Source organism: Oncorhynchus clarkii, chromosome 18, assembly GCF_045791955.1.
Source record: "Oncorhynchus clarkii lewisi isolate Uvic-CL-2024 chromosome 18, UVic_Ocla_1.0, whole genome shotgun sequence".
NCBI lineage: Eukaryota > Metazoa > Chordata > Actinopteri > Salmoniformes > Salmonidae > Oncorhynchus > Oncorhynchus clarkii.
Window position 1 is genome coordinate 2807258 of NC_092164.1, and position 21519 is coordinate 2828776.

Sequence of the window (21519 nt, forward strand, 5' to 3'; positions counted from 1 at the left end):
TGTTGGTAATACTAATATAGAGAGAATACTAATAGAGACAACCACTGCTCTACCTAGGTGTGTTACAAAGCCACATGCTCTGTCCTCTCTGCTCTACCTAGTTGTTTTAAATGTGGATAATACTAATACAGAGATAACCATTGGACATGTATTTTCCATTATGCCATTGTGTTTACCACTTCAGAACCTTACATCTGTAGTTTGAATCATATACAGGGCAATAATCATTGACTTTTTCCAAATTTTGTTACGTTACTTATTTGAAAATGTATTACATTAATCTTTCCCTCGTCAATATAAACACAATACCTCATAATGATAAACCGAAAACAGGTTTTTAGACATTTTTGCAAATTTATACCTCATTTATTTTTTTGTGAATTTTACCTATTTTTCTCCCCAATTTCGTGGTAGCCAATTGTTTTTAGTAGCTACTATCTACACCTGGCAACCTTGGCTAGCGCGCACTGCGCCCGGCCTGCCACAGGAGTCGCTGGTGCGCGATGAGACAAGGATTTCCCTACCGGCCAAACCCTCCCTCTCTTGTGGTGCAGCTGGCGCTGCAGTACAGCGCCCTTAACCACTGCGCCACCCGGGTAGCCTAACTGCGCCACCCAACTAGCCTAACCAGGTAGGCTAGTTGAGAACAAGTTCTCATTTACAACTGCGACCTGGCCAAGATAAAGCATAGCAGTGTGAACAGACAACAACACAGAGTTACACATGGAGTAAACAATAAACAAGTCAATAACACAGTATATATATTTTTTAAATAAAGAGTCTATATACATTGTGTGCAAAAGGCATGAGGAGGTAGGCGAATAATTACAATTTTGCAGATTAACACTGGAGTGATAAATGATCAGATGGTCATGTACAGGTGTGCAAATGAGCAGAAAAGTAAATAAATAAAAAACAGTATGGGGATGAGGTAGTTAAATTGGGTGGTCTATTTACCGATGGACTATGTACAGCTGCAGCGATCGGTTAGCTGCTCAGATAGCAGATGTTTAAAGTTGGCGAGGGAGATGAAAGTCTCCAACTTCAGCGATTTTTGCAAAGTGAGCTCAAGTGCATCCTGTTTCCATTGATCATCCTTTAGATGGTTCTACAACTTGACTGGAGTCCACCTGTGGCAAATTCAAATGATTGGACATGATTGGAAAAGGATCACACCTGTCGATATAAGGTTCCACAGTTGACAGTGCATGTCAGAGCAAAAACCAAGCAATGAGGATGAAGAAATTGTCTGTCGAACTTCGAGACAGGTTTGTGGCGAGGAACAAATCTGGATAAGAGTACCAACACATTTCTCAAATCTCTGTTGAATGGGCTCCCTGCTTGTGCCGTCAAACTCCTGCTTCACATTGGGAGCAAACCTTTCATGGGCTCCCGAGTGGCGCAGCGGTCTAAGGAACTGCATCTCAGTGCAAGAGGCATAACTACAGTCCCTGGTTCGAAGCCATGCTAAATCACATCTGACCGTGATTGGGAGTGCCATAGGGAAGCACACATTTGGCCCAGCATCGTCTGGGTTTTGCCGGGGTAGGCCGTCATTGTATATAAGAATTTGTTCTTAACTGACTTGACTAGTTAAATAAAGATTAATTAAAAACTTTTAAAAAGTGGGATGCATGCCAGCAAATCCACTACACAACACATTACTAAACAATACATTAATTGTAACACAAACTGTTACATAAAGCTGACCAAACAGCATAGTCCCAACAACTTACCACTGCTACACCTGGCTATCAGCGGAACCATGTCTGGCAACGAAACAGTTCAATCAGCCTCATTTACTGTCTTTTAAAGTAACATGGTTGACTTACTTAAACAAATGTGGTTTCTACTGACATTTGAGATGTACAAACTATGGCATAAGGGGACGACAAGCAGATAAGAGGCAATCCGTAATTTCGATTAAGACATTAATGAGCGAGCTAGGACGGACGTAGTCAATATAACTATTTGTTCAGCACTTTTGAAATGTACAGCGACAGAATTCAGAACATGGGCTGTTCTTACAGTGTTCTCCCTGTACGCCAAGTCAGAACCGTAGGATAAATAAAAGGGCATATATGCAGACAATGAAAATTCGTACAATATTAAATTTCTCAAAAACATGTTATAAGCTTCATGTGAACCACCAAGTCAGAACAATAGGCAAAATTAAGAGGTGAAACAAGACCAAAATATTAGGGTGAGGCACATGGGCTACTAACATCTTACTACACAACATACACTTGGTATTACTTTCTTAGCTACAGTACACACATCTCCCTGGCATGTTACATCATTTATGCAGAAGCAAACAAGACATTTTTGGACTCACCTTGTTGTGCTGTGCTCACTCGAACAGGAAGGTGGCGCGGCGGTCCTTCGTGGGTTTATTTTGTCATCAAACTTCATCAAAGTCTGGCATTCTCTGGATTTATGGTGCTTTCAAGACAACTGGGAACTCAGGAAAAAAATGATGACGTCAGTGATTTTCAGGTCGTAGCTGTAGAAAGAGGCCCGAGTTCCCAATTTACAATTCTGAGTTGGATGAAAGTTCAAAACATATTTTCTCAGTCATAGCTTGTTTTTCCCCAAGTCCCCAGTTGTTTTGAACTCACACAAGTCAGATTTTGCAGTACCGAGTTAAGTTGATTTGAGCGTGGCACAAATCAAGCTTCATTGACAGCATGGCCAATGTTGAATGTTTACAGTTTTAAACTAGGAAAAGAGCCCCTTAATCTTAGACTTGGGACCACAGAGCCACTCCACTGAATAGTAGACTAATGATTGCTTTGCAATGCTTGCAGTTTGCCACTGATTCCTTCCAAACCACTCATTGTTGAATTTGCAATTTGTTGTGTAATGTTTATGTCCAATGACCGATGAGCACCGACACATTTTATCTATAATTTCTCATTATTTCTCTTCATATGACAAAGATTAAAAAGGATTTGCCAGTAGACTGTCAACTTGATTCATGATGATGACTGCTAGCTCAGATGTTGAAAGTATGATGCTGACATGATCAGTCCAATCAAAGCGACTGTAGATATCACATGATTTGAAGTTATTCTATCTGTGGACAATGACCTTAAGCCTTCTTGGATGGGCACTTCTCAAGGCAGCACCCAAGAGGCTTGAATTTTCAATTTCTACCCTTAGACTTGGAAGTGACGTATTGTCCCCATGAATGACAGAACACTGAGCCAGTCACGGCGCAAAGCTCCCTATTTTCTGCGGGCTTGCCCCACCTCCACAGAAGGCTGAAGACCTGCATTTTGGAGCTGCCTTACTCAAGAAAACAAAAAAAAGAGTCCATGTTTGTATGCAGCTTTATTAATAACTCAATTATATGTTTTTTAACATTGTTTGCAAACAAATCATTTATTTCACACTGTTTTATCGCTAAAACTGTGGGGCTCACAACAGGTGGCTCACCTGCCCTGAATGATGGGTCTCCACTGAACTTATCTAGAACACTGCAGTCCGTCTGGGTGTTTAACCTTCCCAAGATCCCTCAGGTCACCCTGCTCCTCCGTACATTCCACTGGCTTCCAGTCAAAGCTCACATCCACTACAAGACAATGGTGCTTAATTACGGTGCAGCAAGAGGAACTGCCCCATCTCTACTTTCAGGCTCAAACCCTGTATCCCAACCCAAGCACTCAGTTCTGCCACCTCTGATCTCATGGCCGTCCCACTGCTACAGGAGGTCAAGCTCCCTCTCAGCCCAGTCAAAGCACTTCTCTGTCCTGGCACCACAATGGTGGCACCAGCTTCCCTCTGATGCTAGGACAGCAGAGTCCCATCTGCCCATCTGCCCGAAAAGGTCTGAAACAGCTACGTCTTTAAAGAGTACCCCCCCAAATACAAATACAAATAATAATAATTTAGCACTGACTAATTGAGGGGAAATGTATTTACTGTGATATGTGGTTGTCTCACCTGGCTATCTCAAGATGAATGTACTTAATATGCTGGTGACGTCACAGGGTCAGAGAGAACTCCTGACTGTAGTCATACAAAAACACTCCAGGCACTCAGCCCAAAATAACCATTCATACTGTCAGATCTAATATGAAGAACTGAACACAACCATAAGAACCATTCATACTGTCAGATCTAATATGAAGAACTGAATACAACCATAAGAACCATTCATACTGTCAGATCTAATATGAAGAACTGAATACAACCATAAGAACCATTCATACTGTCAGATCTAATATGAAGAACTGAATACTAAAGAGAAGAAGAGGTTGACCAGTACATATTCATGTAACTTTATTTTTCATTGGCAGATCAATAAAGTTTGCTTCAATGCAGTTATCCAAACACATTCATGATCAGTAACTAAAATAACTAATCTAGTTTAAAAGACCATTAATAAACACATGGATTCATTTCATAAACTGTGTATCATTAAATAAAGTTGTAAAATAATCCCCCCAAACTAGTGGTGAAAAGTGATCATCACACCATCTCTATCTGATACATGTTAGGGGCGGAAGGTAGACTTGTGGTTGGAGCGTTGGGCCAGTAACCAAAAGGTCCCCGAGCTGACAAGGTAAAACTCTGTTGTTCTGCCTCTGAACAAGGCAGTTAACCCACTGTTCCTAGGCCATCATTGTAAATAAGAATTTGTTTTTAACAGACTTGCAGAGTTAAATAAAGGTTAAAACATTTTTTGTTAAAGAAGTGTCTACTAGCTCAATCACACAGAATACTGCAGAGGGACAACTTGGTCTCAGAGCAAAACGTATTATGTATTACAAAAACATCCGTGCCACTCCATTTAGTATGTTAGGTTACATTACAATACCAATAAAAACTGAACTAAAATATGAACTAAACATGTAAAGTGTTGGTTTCATGAGCTGAAATAAAACATTCCAGCAATGTTCCATGTGCAGAAAAAGCTAATTTCTCTCAAATGTTGTGCACAACTTTGTTACTATCCCTGTTCGTGAGCATTTCAGCCTTTGTCAAGATAATCCATCCACCTGACAGGTGTGAAATATCAAGATGCTGATAAAACAGCATTATCATTACACAAGTGCACCTTGTGCTGGGGGACAATAAAAGGCCACACAACACAATGTCACATATATCTCAAGTTCAGGGAATGTGCAATTGCATGATGACTGCAGGAGAGAATTCAATATGTATATCTCTACCATAAGCCACCTCTAACGTCTTTTTAGAGAATTTGGCAGTACATCCAACCGGCCTCACAACTGCAGATCACATGTAACTACGGCATCCCAGGACCTCTTCACCTGCAGGATTGTCTTGGAGGGGGCTGAGTAGTATTTCTGTCTGTAATCAAGACCTTTTGTGGGGAAAAACTCATGCCGATTGAATGGGCCTGGCTCCCAAGTGGGCCTATGCCCTCCCAAGTCCCACCCATGGCGGAGCCCCTGCCCAGTCATGTGAAATCCATAGATTATGGCCTCTTATTTAAAATGACTGATTTCCTTGTACAAACTATAAATCTTTGAAATTGTTGTGTTTAAATTGTTCAGTATAATACGACTTGTAGGACGTATCGTATGTTACGAATTACAATTCTTACGTTATTTTACGAACGTAATATGTATGATATGTTACGAATTCCAATTTGTTGTTGCTAATGTTAGCTAGGTTAGGGGTGAGGGGTTAAATGGTTTTAGGGGAAAGGTTAGCTAACATACTAAGTAGTTGCATGCTAAGCTAACATGCTAAGTAATAGCTAAAAAGTAGTAAGTAGTTGCAAAGTTGCTGATTAGCTAAAATGCTACAGTCCTCCTTGATGAGATTCTAAACACAGCAGCCTTTGGCTAGAAGTTTGAGTTACACGCCCACCCTTCCACAGAGCAGGAGTAAGACTTCTCTCCTGTGTGACTACATTGGTGTGTTAAGTTGCTATGGTGAGAGAAACTCACCCAAAAGTCAGAGCAGACACTCATGCGTGTGTTCTCTGATGAACTATTAGCTCGGTTGCTGTTTTGAAGCATTTTACACAAACAGAGCAGGAGTATGGCTTCTCCCCTGTATGTATACGTTCATGTGATTTTAAGCTGGAAAGTTGCGAGAAACTAGTTCCACAGTCAAAGCAGACGTAAGGCTTCTCTCCTGTGTGTGTTCTCTGGTGAACTTTTAGCTCATTTGATGTTTTAAAACATTTTCCACAGTCAGAGCAGGAATAAGGCTTCTCTCCTGTGTGTGTTCTCTGATGAACTTTTAGCTCATTTGATGTTTTAAAACATTTTCTACAGTCAGAGCAGGAATAAGGCTTCGCTCCTGTGTGTATACGTTGGTGTGTTTTTAAGGTGCCCAGCTGAGAGAAACTCGCCCCACAGTCAGAGCAGAAGAAAGGCTTCTCTCCTGTATGTATACGTTCATGTGATTGTAAATGGGAAAGTTGAGAGAAACTAGTTCCACAGCTAGAGCAGACGTAAGGCTTCTCTCCTGTATGTGTTCTCTGATGAACTTTTAGCTCATTTGATGTTTTAAAACGTTTTCCACAGTCAGAGCAGGAGTATGGCTTCTCCCCTGTGTGTGTTCTCTGATGAACTTTTAGATGAGTTGATGTTGTGAAGTATTTTCCACAGTCAGAGCAGACGTAAGGCTTCTCTCCTGTATGTATACGTTCATGTGTTTTTAAGATGGAAAATTTAGAGAAACTAGTTCCACACTCAGAGCAGTAATACGGCTTGTCTCCTGTGTGTGTTCTCTGATGAACTTTTAGCTCAGTTGATGTTTTGAAGCATTTTCCACAGTCAAAGCAGAAGTAAGGCTTCTCGCCAGTGTGTATAAGTTGGTGTGTTTTTAAGGTGCCCAGATGAGAGAAACTCGCCCCACAGTCAGAGCAGAAGAAAGGCTTCTCTCCTGTGTGAGTCTTCTGATGAACCTTTAGCTCATTTGATGTTTTAAAACGTTTTCCACAGTCAGAGCAGGAATAAGGCTTCTCTCCTGTGTGTGTTCTCTGATGAACTTTTAGATGAGTTGATGATGTGAAGCATTTTCCACAGTCAGAGCAGACGTAAGGCTTCTCTCCTGTGTGTGTTCTCTGATGAACTTTTAGCTCATATAATGTTTTAAAACATTTCCCACAGTCAGAGCAGGAGTATGGCTTCTCCCCTGTATGTATACGTTCATGTGATTTTAAGTGGGAAAGCTGAGAGAAACTAGTTCCACAGTCAGGGCAGAAGAAAGGCTTCTCTCCTGTGTGTGTTGTCTGATGAACCTTTAGCTCATTTGATGTTTTAAAACATTTTCCACAGTCAGAGCAGGAGTAAGGCTTCTCTCCTGTGTGTATTTTTAGGTGTATTCTTAGCTTTGATAGAAATGGGAAAATCTCTTCACAATGTGGGCAGTGATGAGACTTCTTAGCTCTCTGATCTCCCTGCTGTTGCTCTCTGGATGTGGAGAATGTCTCAACATGGTACCCTGTGTGAACATCAGAAAAAACAGTCAGTTGGTGTGATATACATGTTAATCAAATGTATTTTATGAAGCACTTTTTACATCAGTAGTTGTCACAAAGTGCTTAACCTGTCTGGTTCAAATCCCATAATTAAAATTATTTTACACCATTTTAAAGATAAACTTCTTGTAAATCCAGCCAGAGTCTTCGATTTCAAATAGGCTTTACGGCGAAAGCACACCAAACGATTATGTTAGGTCAGCACCTAGTCACAGAAAACTACAGTCATTTTCCAGCCAAGGAGAGGTCTCATAAGTCAGAAATAGCGATTAAATTAATCACTAACCTTTGATGATCTTCATCAGATGGCACTCACAGGACTTCAAGTTACACAATAAATGTGTGTTTTGTTCGATAAAGTTAATCTTTATGTCCAAAAACCATTTGAAATTGGTGTGTTGTGTTCAGAAATGCATTGTCTCAAACAAACATCCAATTAAAGTAAAGAGAGCCACATCAAAAAACAGAAATACTCATCATAAACATTGATAAAAGATACAAGTGTTAAACATACAAATGCAGATAAACTTCTCATTAATGCAACCGCTGTGTCAGATTTCAAAAAGGCTTTACGGTGAAAGCACACTCTGCGATTATGTTAGTTCAGCGACGAGACACAGAAACCCATACAGCCATTTTCCAACCAAGGAGAGCTTCACAAAAGTCAGAAATAGCATTAAAATTAATCACTTACCTTTGATGATCTTCATCTGGTGGCACTCCCAGGTCTCCATGTTAGACAATAAATGTGTGTTTTGTTCGATAAAGTTCATCTTTATGTCCAAATACCTCCGTTTTGTTGGTGCGTTTAGTTCAGAAATCCAAAGGCACAATAAGCACTCTCGAAAAGTCAAAAAACACAATAAAAGATAGTAGAAACATGTCAAACGATGTTTAAAATCAATCTTCAGGTTGCTTTTGTCATAAATAATCAATAATATTTCAACCGGACAAAAGCTTCGTCGATGGAAAAGGGTAAACAAGAAATGCGCGCTCCCGATCACGTGCCTGGCTCATGGATGGAAATTTCCACTGTCCTCTCATTAAAAGCGGTGTAGCTCCCTCATTTTTCAGAGTAAAACCCTAAAACAATGCCTAAAGACTGGTCAAGTGTTGAGGAAGCCATAGAGATCTGAAACAATGCCTAAAGACTGGTCACATGTTGAGGAAGACAGATTTCCACTGGGTCCTAAGTCTTTGTATGGTGGATAGGCTTTCAATGGAAAAACATCCTTTCAAAATAATAGTACTTCCCACTCCTCTTTCTATTCTGGTTAGAGCCAGTTTGCACTGTTCTGTGAAGGGAGTAGGACACAGAACTGCACGAGATCTTCAGTTTCTTGGAAATTTCTCATATGGAATAGCCTTCATTTCTCAGAACAAGAATAGACTGACGACTTTCAGAAGAAAGGTCTTTGTTTCTGGCCATTTTGAGCCTGTAATCGAACCGACAAATGACCCAGATACTCAACTAGTCTAAAAAGGACCGTTTTATTGCTTCTTTTATCAGCACCACAGTTTTCAACTGTGCTAACATAATTGCAAAAGGGTTTTGTAATGATCAATTAGCCCTTATAAATGATAAACTTGGATTAGCTAACACAACATGCCATTGGATCACTGGAGTGATGGTTGCTGATAATGGGACTCTGTACACCTATGTAGATATTCCGTTTTAAAAAATCATCCGTTTCCAGCTACAAGTCATTTACAACATTAACAACATCTCCACTGTATTAATGGTCAATTTGATGTGATTTTAATGGACAAAAAAAAACAATTTTCTTTCAAAAACAAGGACATTTCTAAGTGACCCTAAACTTTTCAACGGTAGTGTATGTATTCATTTCAGTAGGCTGAATGGGAATGGGAATAAAACTATTCTAAAACTGGGTAAGAGTCAAAAACTAATAAGAGGCAAAAGTGGTGAAAATGATTAGCTATACCATCCTCCACTCAACATCACAAGGGTGATAGTAGAATTTGTGTTTAAAGTAATGACTAAGATATTTCACCCTGAAACTGTATCACTGTGTGTAGAAAAGGCCCATGAAGTTGGTGGAATAATCCTTTAATTCATTGCCATTTACTCAGCTGGGCCAGGGGAGCTTTAATTAGGTCAGGTGGAAATGTCAGACAGATCTCAACTCCATAAAAGGAGGAAATTGCCATCGCCTGATCTCGCTGCTTTCTCTTCCTTAACTCCATCTGATCCAGAAGTTCTGTGCGTCCATGAATCCACACTACTCAGTAAATATACCACTTTATGGTTAAAGGAATTCCTGCCTCAGTCTCATCCATTCCTCTGTCACCTGACACGTGTTCACCTTCACTGTCAGACATCCTACCTGTCCAGCTACCCACACAGATTCCACTAATCTTTCACTGTGTGTGAACTCCATTTGACACATAAGACTATAAGTTGGTAATATGTGCAGCGTTGGCAGGATATAATTAGAACACTGTGTTCCTTACAGGACATTCTGTCCCCACCCAGAGAGGAGAAACTGTTAGGTTTGCAGAAAATCATGAAACATGTTGCAGAATATGATAAACAATGTAAGTGTACAGTGGAACAATACAGCCATCCTAAAGCGGGGTGGGGTTCTCGACTGATGTGTGTATAAAAGATGGGCTCTGAACTTGAGAGGGCAGAGCTCTCTGAATAAAGAACTGATCATTTGTATGCTGGGACTCTGTTTATTAAAACTTAGAGCCTTACAACCTCTAGGATACAGATGGAGTTATAAAATAGTTCAGTTAGAACATTGGGATAGAAATTCTCGTGACAAAGGGGATTAGTAACTACACAGACTCATTTCACAGAACTTCAAAACACTGGCAGTTTGTCTACTCCACTTCTTTAGTCTACACTCTGATCACTCCAGATAGCCCAGTGAATAAAACAAATGCTGGCAATACTGTTGTCATCCATACAAGTCTTAGCAGCATGAAATAACGTCTACAATGCATTCAAAAAGGATTCAGACCCCTTGGCTTTTTGTTTTTGTTACATTACAGTCTTATTCTAATTCTCATCAGTCTACACACAATACCCATAATGACAAGGGCAAAAACAGGTTTTTAGAAATAACATGAAATATTACATTTATGTAAGTATTCAGACCCTTCACACAATAGTTAGTTGAAGCACCTTTGGCAGTGATTACAGCCTTGAGTCTTGTTGGGTATGAAGCTACAAGCTTGGCACAATTGTATTTGGGGAGTTTCTCCCATTCTTCTCTGCAGATCCTCTCAAGCTCATGGTTCTTTAGGTGCCTCAGAGTTCTTTAGGTGCCTTTTGGCAAACTCCAAGTGGACTGTCATGTGCCTTTTACTGAGGAGTGGCTTCCGTCTGGGCACTCTACCATAAAGACCTGATTAGTGGAGTCCTGCCGAGATGATTGTCCTTCTGGAAGATTCTCTCGTCTCCATAGAGGAACTCTGGAGCACTGTCAGATTGACCATCGGGTTCTTGGCCACCTCCCTGACCAAGGCCCTTCTCCCCCGATTGCTCAGTTTGTCCGGGTGGCCAGCTATAGGAAGAGTCTTGATGGCTCAAAGTCCTTCCATTGAAGAATAATGGAGGCCTCTGTGTTCTTGGGACCATTAATGCTGCAGAAATGTTTTGGTACCGGTCTCCAGATCTGTGCCGACACAATCCTGTCACGGAGCTCGACGGACAAATCCTTCCACCTCATGACTTGGTTTTAACTCTGACATGCAGTGTCAAATGTGGGACCTGACATAGACAGGTGTGTGCCTAATCATGTCCAATCAATTGAATTTACCACAGGTGGACTCCAAGTTGTAGAAACATCTCAAGGATCATCTCATAGCAAAGGGTCTGAAAACTTATGTAAATAAGCAATTATTATTTAAAAACATTACATTTTCAAGAATTTCTAAAAACCTGTTTTGGCTTTGTCATTATGGGGTATTGTGATGTCATTATGGGGTATTGTGATGTCATTATGGGATATTGTGATGTCATTATGGGATATTGTGTGTAGATTGACGGGGAAAAACATGTAATCAATTTTAGAAGAAGGCTGTAACGTACCAAAATGGGAGAAATGGGAAGGGGTCTGACTGTGCCCTCTGAAAGTATTCAGACCACTTGACTTTTCCACATTGTTATGTTACAGCCAAATTCTATAATTAAATAAAAAAATATCCTCAGCAATCTACACACAATACCCCATAATGACAAAGTGAAAACAGGTTTAGGCATTTTTGCAAATGTATAAAAACAAAAAAAATTAAAACAAGAGACTAAAAATTGAGTTCAGATGCTTCCTGTGTCCAATGATCATCCTTGAGATGTTTCTACAACTTGATATATACAAAATATTAAATATCCACTACTGTTCAAATGTTTGGAGTCACTTAGAAATGTCCTTGTTTTGAAAGAAAAGCACATTGTTCATCCATTAAAATAACATCAAATTGATCATAAATAGAGTGAAGACATTGTTATTGTTGTAAATGACTATTGTAGCTGGAAATGGCAGATATTTTATGGAATATCTACATAGGCGTACAGAGGCCCATTATCAGCATCCATCACTCCTGTGATCCAATGGCATGTTGTGTTAGCTAATCCAAGTTGATCATTTTAAAAGGCTAATTCATCATTAGAAAACCCTTTTGAGGGCCTCCCTGGTGGCGCAGTGGTTAAGGGTGCTGTACTGCAGTGCCACCAGAGACTCTGGGTTTGCGCCCGGGAGGTCCGTGGGGCGACGCACGTCGTCCGGGTTAGGGAGGGTCTGGCCAGCGACTCCTGTGGCGGGCCGGGCGCAGTGCACACTAACCAAGGTTGCCAGGTTCACAGTGTTTCCTGTATGCCTAACTTGCTGATTGAGGGTATTAAACATTTTCAGCATTCTTGAGACAATGTGTGGGCAAAGGCAGGCGTGACAAGTTTTTAAATGTTTTGCTTCGCTGTGACTTTGAGTTGTTCAGGGATGTGTGATGTCAGAATTACAGAATTCAAACAAGCAATAGACTGGTCATAACCTATGGAGGTCTAATTTATGAAGATAACTTATAGATAGAACCAGCTCTTACCATGACTAACAGTTGTCCTAATCTTCTCCTCCTCTTCTTCATCTTTAATGTTGACATTCAGCTCCAGTGTTTGACTGCAGTCTTCCAGCTTCACTGATGCCATCTCTGGATCCTGCAGAGCAAACTGGGCTCCACTGTCACAATCAGGACCCAGTGACTGTAGGTTTCTACTCAGTGTGGAAGGAGAGTGGCAGGCTGGGTTTGTCCTCACTGTTGATGTTAACAGCCTCAGACTTAATCTGAGTCGGTCTGTAGTAATAAAGACAAACGGAAACAAAAGTTATTGTCTTGACAGTTCTGGCACTTTATTCTGTAAAAATATTTTCTATTTTTTCATGTTCAATTATCTTATTTCAGTAGATCAGGTAGATAATCCCTGACAAAACATTCATTCACATTAGACACAAAGTACACATTTTAAATTGCACAACATAAGTGCACTTAATCTATCGTAGATTCCCTAAATTCACATAAATGCATAAATGACTCAAGATCACAGTACAAGATCACAGTATGTTTCAGGCAGCACTATGTACTATTTTCCTGAATAACCTTGTCTTCACTGTATTATTTCACTCACAAAAACCAAATGTATTTCCCATTCACACCATATTAAGAATTATCAGGGGTCGTACAGTGGCAAGTCAAATTCAAGGACTTTTCAGGCACTAATATTTATTTACTTGAAGCCCCGTGTGAAAACCCTGAATTATAGATAAATATAGAAACAACTGAATGTGTCTGAATATTAGTACACATGTAAAGAACTGATAATCATTACATTCAGCTTCAGAACTGTAGAGCAACTGAAATGTTCTCTCTCTGATGAGGCACTACCTGCACTGAAGTCCGTTGATGCAGACCTCCTATGGTATCATGGAGGTCCACAAACAAACCTTTAAGGTCCATGTCTGTCTAATTCAGTACTAAGAAAATAAACCAATAAATCCCTACTAACTTCTACCACACCCTCCCCTTCCCCCAAAAAACTCTCCCACACCCCCCAATAAACTATATCAATAGATCCCTTTCTGTGTTTACAAACATTGGGGTTTATATCATGCTGAGACAATCCACCCCCAGGTTATCCAGCTTATCAAAAACCATACCGACAGTAACATCTGTTACCCCCAACAACTCTGCTGCAGTTTACAAGATAACTTTAAACCTGGTATTTCTGCTTTACACAATCCAAGTTGTTGATAACCTTACCAATGAAAGCTATGAAGTACATTTTATTCAATATTAAAGTATCCTTTGTCACAATGCATTTGTGGTTGCAAGATTTCTGAACAGGCCTCGAAACCATGTCAGGACTAGTAGAAAGACCAGTTCTGACAGTAGGTCCTCTTACTACGGGACCAGCCATGGAAGCTCCATCAGTCTGACAGTAGGTCCTCTTACTACGGGACCAGCCATGGAAGCTCCATCAGTCTGACAGTAGGTCCTCTTACTACAGGACCAGCCATGGAAGCTCCATCAGTCTGACAGTAGGTCCTCTTACTACAGGACCAGCCATGGAAGCTACATCAGTCTGACAGTAGGTCCTCTTACTACGGGACCAGTCATGGAAGCTCCATCAGTCTGACAGTAGGTCCTCTTACTACGGGACCAGTCATGGAAGCTCCATCAGTCTGACAGTAGGTCCTCTTACTACGGGACCAGCCATGGAAGCTCCATCAGTCTGACAGTAGGTCCTCTTACTACGGGACCAGCCATGGAAGCTCCATCAGTCTGACAGTAGGTCCTCTTACTACGGGACCAGCCATGGAAGCTCCATCAGTCTGCACTGTAGTTCCACCAGTCTGTCTTACAGCCTCTGCACATGATACATCAAGACAGATTCTGTATCTCTGAGCATCTCTCTGCACCTGGCATCCACCAAATGCTGCTCTTTGTCCTCCACACAATTGCAACACTTAACTGTCACATTGCTCCAACATTCACCGTAGTCATGTTCCCCACCACACTTGGCACATCATTTCACTCAACAGCTACATGTTCCATTCTTTGGCATTTAAAAACACTGATGATTCACTGTTGCTGCTCCAGTTTCAACTGTTCTGCTATGGAACCCTGACCTGTTCACCGGATGTGCTACCTGTCCCAGACCTGCTGTTTCCAACTCTCTAGAGACAGCAGGAGCGGTAGAGATACTCTCAATGATCGGCAATGAAAAGCCAACTGACATTTACTCCTGAGGTGCTGACCTGTTGCACCCTCGACATCCACTGTGATTATTATTATTTGACCCTGCTGGTCATCTATGAACATTTGAACATCTTGGCAATGTTCTGTTATAATGTCCACCCAGCACAGCCAGAAGAGGACTGTCCACATCTCATAGCCTGGTTCCTCTCAAGGATTCTTCCTAGGTTCTGGCCTTTCTAGGGAGTTTCTCCTAGCCACTGTGCTTCTACACCTGCATTGCTTGCTGTTTGTTGTTTTAGGCTGCGTTTCTGTACAGCACTTTGTGACTTCTTTAATCCTCTTTCCTACTGATCAACCTTTAGGCTTCAACCACTCTGTCTCCCTTCACATGGTCTTTAACAATATCATCCATGGACATAGATATTTGGACCTCAGAGATTATTACTCCCTTCAATGTAGCATCAGCTCCAGGTTCATGGCTTCTGAGCTTCGTCCCATTATGATTTTCCATTTGAAGAATCTTCCCTTGCTGAACCTGACCAGCACAAGATTAACAATCTACCACTTTCAATTTCACCTTTATTTAATTAACCAGGTAGGCTAGTTCAGAACAAGTTCTCATTTACCCAGTTTAACTACACCTCTTTTTATGGCCTTGGTTAATCAGGGTGTAAACGAGGCCCTGTGGTCACCTCAAACACCATCCCAACTTTACTCAATAACACATTATTACTCTAGCTCCCTACCGTGGGCCTGTAGTTACTATACTACATGCGCCTCTGCTTCCAGTATCATTATCTCTGTTCTTCCTATGTCTTCCCACTACAGAGAACATTCACATACTAGGCCCTCATCCTCCCGCTCCATATCATCAGAACTGTCCCCCACATTGATCGCATTCCAGCACAGCTGTTGCTTCTCAAACTCTCCATTTCCATTGTTTCAGGGGTGTCAAACTCATTCTATTGAGGGCCAAATCTCATCAGGTTTTCCTTTCAAATAAAACCTAGACAATCAGATGAGGGGAGTTCCTTTCTAAATAGTGACCTTAATTAATTAATCAAGTACAGGTGTGGAGCGAAAACACGCAGACACTTGGTCCTCCATGGAATGGGTTTGATACGTGCTCCGATTCATCCGCATTAATCGACGCCATTCCGTGCAGTTGGCCTCTCTCTCCAAATGGTGCAGGATAACTCCAGTTAGCCTCCCTCTATTTTGACACTCTATCACACAGCCTCATGTCGCCATTTCACCAGGAGCAAACTCCTAGAAAGACGACCGAAACCGTTGAAGCCGCCATTTGACTTGCCTCGTCCGAATCATCCTGATCTCGTGAGCTTACATTAACGAAACACTGTATGTAAACTCGCGAGAACAGGATGGTTCGGACAAGGCTATTTACCAGCTCATAAACATTTTACCCAAAACCGAGATCATGTAAAAACGAACTTAAATAAATTGAATCTTTATGAAATGACTTTGACGAAAATATGTACATAGACTCAGATAAACCCAAAGTCTAGTTATGTGACTTGTAAAATCGTTTTTAATCACGTTCTTCACTCACTCGGTTCGACTCCAAAATAACACATACAATTAAAACCATTACCAGGCGTGAAACGGATTGGTTACCTAGCATGTTATATATTCTTTCGAAATTAGAAAGTTTAAACATGCTATTACATACCTACAATGATACATTTGAAACGGACACAACCACTATCGACCGACACAACAGCACAGTTCTGTCGTTTCGACCCGGAACTTCCTGTTCCCCACTACGACAGTCCATCAGCGTCATCTTCTTCTCTGGTATACTGACATTTACACAAATATAACGTGTCTGCCGCCACCTACTGTAAGGTTAGTAAAATGTAGAAGAAAATACATTTCATTTGCCGAAAAGGGGAGGGGGAACAACGACATCAAAACCAAATACATAAATAGATAAATAACAACATCCCACTCGTTCAGTCACAGTCCTATTCAAATCACATCCCTACACAGGGACCCTGGGCCTCGTAGGGAGGAACATCTTCAAACAGTATTCCTTGCAATCAGTGATGTAAAGTACATAAGTACAAATATTTTAAGTACTTTTGGGTGTCAGGGAAAATGTATGGAGTTTTGGGAGTATCTGTACTTTCCTTTTGATATTTTTGACAACTTCCCCTTTTACTCCACTACATTCCTAAAGAAAATAATGTACTTTCAACTCCATACATTTTCCCTGACACCCAAAAGTTCTCGTTACATTTTGAATGATTAGCAGGACAGGACATTTTTTCAATTCACGCATCCCTACTGCATCTGATCTGTTGGACTCACTAAACACAAATACTTTGTTAGTAAATTATGGATGTGATCTTAAATTCAATCTGGAGTGCCAGATATACTTTTTTTTATACTTTTACCTTTGATACTTATGTATATGTCAAACCAAATACTTTTAGACTTTTACTCAAGTAGTATTTTACTGGGTGGCTTTCACCTTTTCCTTGACTCAAGTATCTTTACTTTAACTCAAGTATGACAATTGGGTACTTTCTCCACCACTGGCTGCAATGCTTCCAATGTTAATTCCTGAACTCCCAAAAACCTTTCAGCCGCACGTACAATTAATCTCTACTATCGGTATCCGTCAACTGGTAAACGACATTATGAATCTCAACAGGCTGCGGGGCATCCATTGCCATAGCTTCCTCAGCACCAATCACTCTTTAAACTATTTCCCGCGCCTCCCAGTAGGAGAACTACTGTACAGTTTCTTGATGTGGATGTTCCCTGATATAATCCAAATTGACACATGACATTTCGGTGTTATGAAACTGATGGACCCTATTTAAAAACATTTTATATATATATATATATATATATATATATATATATATATTTATTTAACTAGGCACAAAGCATACATGACAGGTTAGGATAATTAAAGTGGCAGGTTAGGACAATTTAAGTGGAGGTTAGGAGACTGAGGTTAAGGTTAGGAAAAGGGTGAGGGTTAGGGATTTGTTTACCATGCAGGTTTGGATAACGAATGTGGCAGGTTATGATAATTAACGGTGGTTATGAGACTGATATTAAGGTTAGGAAAAAGGGTTAAGGTTAGGCATAGCTACAATTCTACAGTTCTCAACAACTGTTGTACCCAACGCAAAAGAAACGGCCACGGACCAATGGGGAGCATCAATTGGTGTAAACTTGATATCATGAAACACCCGATATTAGATAACGCCCCTAATTGCGGTCTGCAATTACACACTTCTCGGATCAAGGGGCCAGGCTTCCAGTCTATTTGCATGCTTTCCACTGTGCTCAGATGGCATTTTCGGTACTGCAGTTCAGCTGAATCATGGCCCAATTCCCATTGACGGCGAAGTCAATTTCTTTTTTAATTAAACAAGACAAATTACTCATAAAATGTGTAAACAAAACATTCATTGAATTATTCAAGTAATTGCCTTGGTCAGTTTTTTTTCCCATCACTCACAGCAAAGGTTAACCATTTCAGGTTCATGATATGAGGTGGGTGAGATTATATCACATGCAGATGCTGAAGGGAAAACACACCTCTTGATCTGCGTGTTTATAATGTAGATCAAGGAGCAGCCTTGTCTCATAGACTAGATGTAACAGAGTAAACATAAATCCGGGACTCTCAAAATAGTGTGATATGTTACATTATGGTTCCATAAGACAGAAGGTTACTTAATACATGGAAAATTGGTGGTGGTGTACTGTAACAGCGATCTGAGCAGGTTGAAAGTATTGACAACAGTGACATATTGTTGGTGACTGTGTGCTCCTTCATTAGTTTTGTGTTTATTATTATTTTACTTCTGGTACCCTCCTACCTGAGAGGCATGAGGCCAGTGTGGCGTTGCACTGTTAAAATCATCCCAATGTGGAGATGAAACACCTGTGTGTTACAAAGCCACATGCTCTGTCCTCTCTGCTCTACCTAGGTGTTTTAATGTGGGAAACACAGAGATAATACTAATACCGAGAGAACCACTGCTCTACCTAGGGTAATACAGAGATAATACTAATACCGAGATAACCACTGCACTACCTAGGTGTTTTAATGTGGATAAAACTAATACAGCGAACCATTGGACATGCATTTTCCATTATGCCATTGTGTTTACCACTTCAGCTCCTTACATTGTACATTTAAAGCATGTACAGGGCATCCCTAGACTTTTTCCACATTGTGTTGCTTAACAGCCTTATTCAAAAATTGATTAAATGCATTTTTTACTCCTCATCAATGTACACACACAATACCCCATAATGACAAAGCGAATTTAGCAAATGTATAAAATGCATCAAATTTATTTAGCAAATTTATTAAAAATGAACACCTTATTTGCATAAGTATTCAGACCCTTTCCTCAGACTCAAAATTGAGCTTAAGTGCATCCTGTTTCCATTGATCATCCTTGAGATGTTTCTACAACTTGACTGGAATCCACCTGTGGTAAATTTAAATGATTGGACATGATTGGAAAAGGAACACACCTGTCTATATAAAGGTCCCACAGTTGACATTGCAAGTCAGAGCAAAAACCAAGTAATGAGGTCGAAGAAATTGTCCGTCGAGCTCCGAGACAAGTTTGTGGCGAGGCACAGTTTTGGGGAAGAATCCCAAAACATTTCTCAAATCTCTGTTGGCTGGGCTCCCCGCTTGTGCCGTCAAACTCCTCTCCCACGTTGGGCGCAAACCTTTTAAGGGCACCCGAGTGGCGCAGCTGTCTAAGAAACTGCATCTCAGTGCAAGAGACAACACTACAGTCCCTGGTTCGAATCCAGTCTGAATCACATCCGGCCGTGATTGTGAGTCCCATAGGGAAGCGCACATTGGCCCAGCATCGTTTGGGTTTGGCCAGGGTCGGCCGTCATTGTAAATAAGAATATGTTCTTAAATGACTTACCTAGTTAAATAATGATTCAGTTAAAAAGTGGGATGCATGCCAGCAAAGCCATTACACAACACAATACTAAACAATACATTAATTGCACAATAACGGTGCACACAAACTGTTAGGGCCTACATAAAGCTGTCCCAACAACTTACCACTGCTACACCTGGCTATCAACGGAGCCTTGTCTGGCAACGAAACAGTTCATTCATCCTCATTTCCTGCTTTTAAAATGTACTGCTTTTAAAAAAACATGGCTGACTGACTTAAACAAATGTGGTTTCTACAGACAATTGAGATGTACAAACTATGGCATAGGGGGACGAAAAGCGGATTAGAGAAAATCTGTAATTTCGAATAAGACATTAATGAGCGAGCTAGGACGGAGTCAATATAACTATTTGTGCAGCCCTTTTGAAATGCAAAGTGACAGAATTCAGAACATGGACCATTCTTAGTGTTCTCCCTGTACACCAAGTCAGAACCGTAGGATAAATAAAGGGGCATATATGCAGACAATGGCATATTACATAATTTATGCAGCAGCATACAAGACATTGTTTGACTCACCTTGTTGTGCTGTGATCACTTGAACAAGAAGGTTCAGTCGTGGGAATATTTTGTCATCAAAGTCTGGCATTCTCTGGATTTATGGTGCTTTAGAGACAACTGGGAACTCAGGAAAAAAATGATGACGTCAGTGATCTTCAGGTTGTAGCTGTAGAAAGAGGCCCAAGTTCCCAATTTACAATTCCGAGTTGGAGGAAAGTTCAAAACATATTTTCCCAGTCGAAGCTTGCTTTTCCCTGAGTTCCCAGTTGTCTTGAACTCACTCAAGTCAGATTTTGCAGTACCGAGTTAAAATCAAATCAAATCTTTGTCACATACACATGGTTAGCAGATGTTAATGCAAGTGTAGCAAAATGCTTGTGCTTCTAGTTCCGACAATGCAGTAATAACCAACAAGTAATCTAGCTAACAATTCCAAAACTACTACCTTATAGACACAAGTGTAAGGGGATAAAGAATATGTACATAAAGATATATGAATGAGTGATGGTACAGAGCGGCATGGGCAAGATACAGTAGATGGTATTGAGTGCAGTATATACACATGAGATGAGTATGTAAACAAAGTGGCATAGTTAAAGTGGCTAGTGATACATGTATTATATAAAGATGCAGTAGATGATATAGAGTACAGTATATACATATACATTTGAGATGAATAATGTAGGGTATGTAAACATTATATTAGGTAGCATTGTTTAAAGTGGCTAGTGATATATTTGACATAATTTCCCATCAATTCCCATTATTAAAGTGGCTGGAGTTGAGTCAGTGTGTTGGCAGCAGCCACTCAATGTTAGTGGTGGCTGTTTAACAGTCTGATGGCCTTGAGATAGAAGCTGTTTTTCAGTCTCTCGGTCCCAGCTTTGATGCACCTGTACTGACCTCGCCTTCTGGATGATAGCGGGGTGAACAGGCAGTGGCTCGGGTGGTTGTTGTCCTTGATGATCTTTATGGCCTTCCTGTGACATCGGGTGGTGTAGGTGTCCTGGAGGGCAGGTAGTTTGCCCCCGGTGATGCGTTGTGCAGACCTCACTACCCTCTGGAGAGCCTTACGTTTGTGGGCGGAGCAGTTGCCGTACCAGGCGGTGATACAGCCCGACAGGATGCTCTTGATTGTGCATCTGTAGAAGTTTGTGAGTGCTTTTGGTGACAAGCCGAATTTCTTCAGCCTCCTGGGGTTGAAGAGGCGCTGCTGCGCCTTCTTCACAATGCTGTCTGTGTGGGTGGACCAATTCAGTTTGTCTGTGATGTGTACGCCGAGGAACTTAAAACTTACTACCCTCTCCACTACTGTTCCATCAATGTGGATAGGGGGGTGTTCCCTCT

The 21519-nt window shown here is 40.8% G+C and overlaps 1 protein-coding gene across 2 annotated transcripts; it reads right to left on the reverse strand.

The window, feature by feature from the left end:
• Positions 1 to 4270: 4270 nt before the first annotated feature.
• Positions 4271 to 16452, reverse strand: LOC139372856 (zinc finger protein 135-like). 2 transcript variants are annotated; one of them, XM_071112694.1, is made up of 4 exons: positions 12539 to 12736; positions 6787 to 7431; positions 6295 to 6618; positions 5605 to 6135 (listed from the first exon to the last, which is right to left on the reverse strand). In XM_071112694.1, exons 1-4 carry the CDS (start codon positions 12639 to 12641, stop codon positions 5945 to 5947), a joined length of 1263 nt encoding a protein of 420 aa, XP_070968795.1. In that variant the 5' UTR covers positions 12642 to 12736; the 3' UTR covers positions 5605 to 5944. The 2 variants fall into 2 exon arrangements, with proteins under 2 accessions (XP_070968794.1, XP_070968795.1); XM_071112693.1 differs by adding an exon at positions 16380 to 16452 and having other exon boundaries at positions 4271 to 7431; positions 12539 to 12787.
• Positions 16453 to 21519: the final 5067 nt, after the last annotated feature.